The following is a 4,388-nucleotide window of genomic DNA, read 5'->3' as shown; positions in this document are numbered from 1 at the left end:
CTTTTTTTTCTATATTTTCAGTAAGCAAGCTGACTTGTTTTTTATTGCCTAGTAGCATAAATTTAAGAGTACAAAATAAAGATACTTTTTTTTTTTTTTTTAAATGTTAGTAATTTTGCATTTAAAAAGGAAATTAACTTTGTTCAGGCAAATGCAAAAAAATACTTATTTAACTGCAAAAGTTTGCTTTTTAAATTATAGGCATTTAAGATGTTAAACTCTTCAGGGAACGCAAGTGGCTGTCAGCCTCAGCCCATTAACCCCTTCATACCAATCTTTTTGAGCTTCATCTTCCTTATTGGCTTTGTTTTGAACTGCATCAGTTTATGGATATTCTGGTTTAAGGTAAAACAATGGAACCGAACAGTGATTCTCCAGTTCAACTTGGCCATCTCTGATGCCATCATCACCCCGGCAGCTCCTTTGATCATTATCTACTCCCTCACTGACCACTGGACCTTTGGATTGTTCCTCTGCCAGTTCAAAGTCTTCTTGCTCAGCACTCACATGTATGGAAGCATCTACTTCCTCACCTTAATCAGTATCCACCGATATTTCTCTGTGGTTCAAAACATCAAAAGACCAGCCTTGACCAGAAAACCATTCATAAAAAAACTGTGCCTCTTCATTTGGGGTTGTCTACTATGCCAAGGTATTCCATTTTTCTTTGTCCTTAAAACTTCTGAAGTCCATGGGGTTACAAAATGTCTCAGTTTTCATCAAACCGAACAAGCAGTTTTATTTTTCGTCTGGAACTGGACCATCCTCCTCACTGGTCTCCTCATTCCTTTTTCCATAACGTTGGTGTGTTACACTCTACTGAGTCGATACATCCTCAAAGTCAACCCAATGAACGCTCTCAGCAAGGTTATGATGTCCAAGTCAGTGAGAACCATCTTAATCTCCCTGATAATATTCATTATTTGCTACATCCCGGTCCATATCACCAGGACCATTGGTGTTACCATTATATTGTACTTCCCAGCTTCATGTGCTTTGCTAGAAAACATTGAGATTGCCTATTATATCACTTGGATGATGTCAGGAACAAATTGTTGTATGGATCCCATTTTGTACTGTTATGCTTCCGAAAGATTTAAATACACGTTCACAAGTTGCTGTACTTTTCTGCAAAGACACGATGAAAGGAAAATCACAGACTATGCTCAACATAGCCCAGTTGAGGCATCTACGGATATTCACTGTCATAGCTCTCCTGTGACTATGAACAGCAGAGAAACTGTGTCAGGGCCAACTAAACTGTAACAATTAGTACAGGTTTTAAGGTTTTATAACCAGGGATAAGGTATAGTTATTTTGAGGTACAAACAACTTAGATTATTAATTTAATGGTGTCTCGTGTGATGTATGAACCTGAAAATATATATATTAGAAGCCTTAGATGGAAGCTGCCATTTGTTGCAATCTTGGTGTACTAGTTCAAGTACAGTGGCATTACTCGCAGCAAGGCTGGATGAGTTCCATATACTTATTTAGGGCCTCATTAATTAAAGTTTTACTTAACCACTTAAGCCCCGGAGGATTTGGCTGCTAAACGACCAGGGGGTATTTTGCGATTCGGCACTGCGTGACTTTAACGGACAATTGCGCGGTCGTGCGACGCTGTACCTAAACGAATTTGGCGTCCTTTTTTTCCCACAAACAGAGCTTTCTTTTGGCGGTATTTGATCACCTGTGCGATTTTTTGATCACGCGCTATAAACAAAAAAAGAGCGTAAATTTTGCAAAAATAGCAATATTTTTCGTTTTTTTTTTTATATGAAATTCCCCCCCAAAAAAATGTAAAAATCAAAATTTTTTAACATTTTCGGCCAATTTGTTTTATGCTACCTATGTTTGGTAAAAAAAAATCGCAAAAAGCGTATTTTGATTGGTTTGCGCAAAAGTTATTGCGTTTACTAACTAAGGGAAAGATTTTTGTCATTTTTGTTGTTTTTTTTTTTAACGCGTAATGGCGGTGATCTGCGATTTTTTTTTGCGGTACTGCGACATTGCGGCGGACAGATCGGACCCTTGACTGACATTTTTGACACTTTTGGGGTTACCAGTGACATTTGTACAGTAATCAGTGCTATACATATGCACTGTTACTGTAAAAATACACTGGTAGTGAAGGGGTTAACTTTATTTGAGAGGGAGGGGCTGTGTGTGTCCCTAGGGGCGTGATTCTAACTGTGATTGGCTGTGGCTTCAGCTGTATGCAGAGTGATCAACGGATCTACATAGTAGATCCATATGATCATCTCTCATACAGAGGGGAGAATGACAGGCAGCTTGTTTACACAAGCTGCCTGACTTTCTCCCTCTCCACCGCCGATCGCAGAGTGGCCAGCGGACATCGGGTCCGCCGGTCACATGCGCGGGGGGGTCCGTGACCACGCGGGAGCGGGAGCGCGCCTCCGGCGGCGCGCGCTCGCTCCCTAGACCCTTACAAGCTAGTGACGTAGCCCTACGTCACTTTGCCTGTGAGGGGCTGACCGCCGACGTAGATAGTCGTGCGGCGGTCGGCAAGTGGTTAAGGCAAGCAGCTACATACAGGGAAAGGCGGTGACCTGGTCTTTTCTTTTTTTGCTGCAGTTATACTTTAACCACTTAAGCCCCGGAAGATTTTACCCCCTTCCTGACCAGGGCCTATTTTGCGATTCGGCACTGCGTGACTTTAACGGACAATTGCGCGGTCATGCGACGCTGTACCTAAACAAATTTGACGTCCTTTTTTTCCAACAAACAGAGCTTTCTTTTGGTGGTATTTGATCACCTGTGTGATTTTTTGATCATGCGCTATAAACAAAAAAAGAGCGTCAATTTTGCAAAAATAACAATATTTTTCAAATTTTTTTTATATGAAATTCCCAAAAAAAAAAATGTAAAAATCTAAATTTTTTAACATTTTAGGCCAATTTGTTTTATGCTACATATTTTTGGTAAAAAAAAAAAAAAAAGCAAAAAGCGTGTTTTGATTGGTTTGCGCAAAAGTTATTGCGTTTACTAACTAAGGGAAAGATTTTTGTAATTTTTGTTGTTTTTTTTTTTAACGCGTAATGGCGGCGATCTGCGATTTTTTTTGCGGGACTGCGACATTGCGGCTGACATTTTTGACACTTTTGGGGTTACCAGTTACCAGTGACATTACTACAGTAATCAGTGCTATACATATGCACTGTTACTGTAAAAATGACACTGGCAGTGAAGGGGTTAAGTGTGTCCCTAGGGGCGTGTTTCTAACTGTGATTGGCTGTGGCTTGAGCTGTAAGAACAGTGATCAACGGTCCTACATAGCAGAACCGTATGATCACCATTGTTACACAGGGGAGAATGACAGGCGGCTTTGTTTACATTAGCCGCCTGCCTTTCTCCCGGTGTAACGGACGATCGCGAGTGCCCGGCGGACATCGGGTCCACCAAACACACGCGCGGGGGGGGGGGGTCCGTGACCGAGCGGGAGCGCGCATTCGGCGGCCGCGCGCTCGCTCCCCAGAGCCTCACAGGCACAGGCTAGTGACGTACCCCCTCACTTTGCCTGTGAGGGGCTGACTGCCACCGTATATAGTCGGACGGCAGTCGGCAAGTGGTTAACGGTTAACTCCAATTTTGTGGGGGGAAAAAAATAGCAAATAAAGAAAAAATATAGCGTATACAATTGCGACACAAGTCATATTGTAATTTGTAATTGAATGTTAATAAAAATTACCTTTCCTTTTCAATCTGCAGCTGTTGTAATTTTCTGAAAATCCAATGCACTATGGCTACCTGGAGGTGTTCTGTATACAGAATGTGTACTGACCACACCCCAGAAACATAATTTCCTGCTTGTGTGATTGGCTCACCAAATTTCCCAGAAGTCTGCCTAAGATACAAGTCAGATTTCTGGCATCCCCTGCAACAAAAATTTCATTTTTGGGGAGATACTTCCAATAGGAACACGTCTAAAGGGAAGCAGGCCCAGCAGCTTTCCTCGGAGCCCTGCAGATGCCACAGCTGATAGATAATTATGAAACCACTCCCATTAGACCCACTCAGCACAGAGGCATGGAGGAACAATGATTTCTTCAGAACCAAAGGTAGGAATCTGCAACAAAGTTTGTTAAAATCCCTGCAATGTACAGAGATCACCCAGAGGGGAATGTTTTTTTCACAACAAAAGTGGAGTTACGCTTTAACTTACAGATCTCATCTCTCTCAGCACACTGATGAGCGTATCTTTCTTTCACTTTGCCCTCTCCCCCACTGTTGGCATGCTGCCTGCACTGCAGCACACCTGATTGGCTCATTGTAATGCTTATCCCTCCCTCACTCTGAGCTCTGCTATACTGCTGACTGCAAATGCTTGTGTCTTTCCAAAGTGAGAAACCTTTGACTATCAACAC

General features: G+C 42.2%; 1 protein-coding gene across 1 annotated transcript; it reads left to right on the top strand.

Annotated features, from left to right (window-relative positions):
• Positions 1-210: 210 nt before the first annotated feature.
• Positions 211-1,266, top strand: LOC309559836 (P2Y purinoceptor 4-like; the record flags this gene model as incomplete). Its single annotated transcript, XM_082263269.1, has 1 exon — positions 211-1,266. The coding sequence occupies one exon, from the start codon at positions 211-213 to the stop codon at positions 1,264-1,266; it is 1,056 nt and encodes a 351-aa protein (XP_082119395.1).
• Positions 1,267-4,388: the final 3,122 nt, after the last annotated feature.

The sequence above is a fragment of the Pelophylax lessonae genome (assembly GCF_965119305.1).
Source record: "Pelophylax lessonae genome assembly, chromosome: 7".
In the NCBI taxonomy this organism is placed as follows: domain Eukaryota; kingdom Metazoa; phylum Chordata; class Amphibia; order Anura; family Ranidae; genus Pelophylax; species Pelophylax lessonae.
Note: the sequence above shows the minus strand (reverse complement) of the source record. Positions and strands in the feature narration are given on the sequence as shown.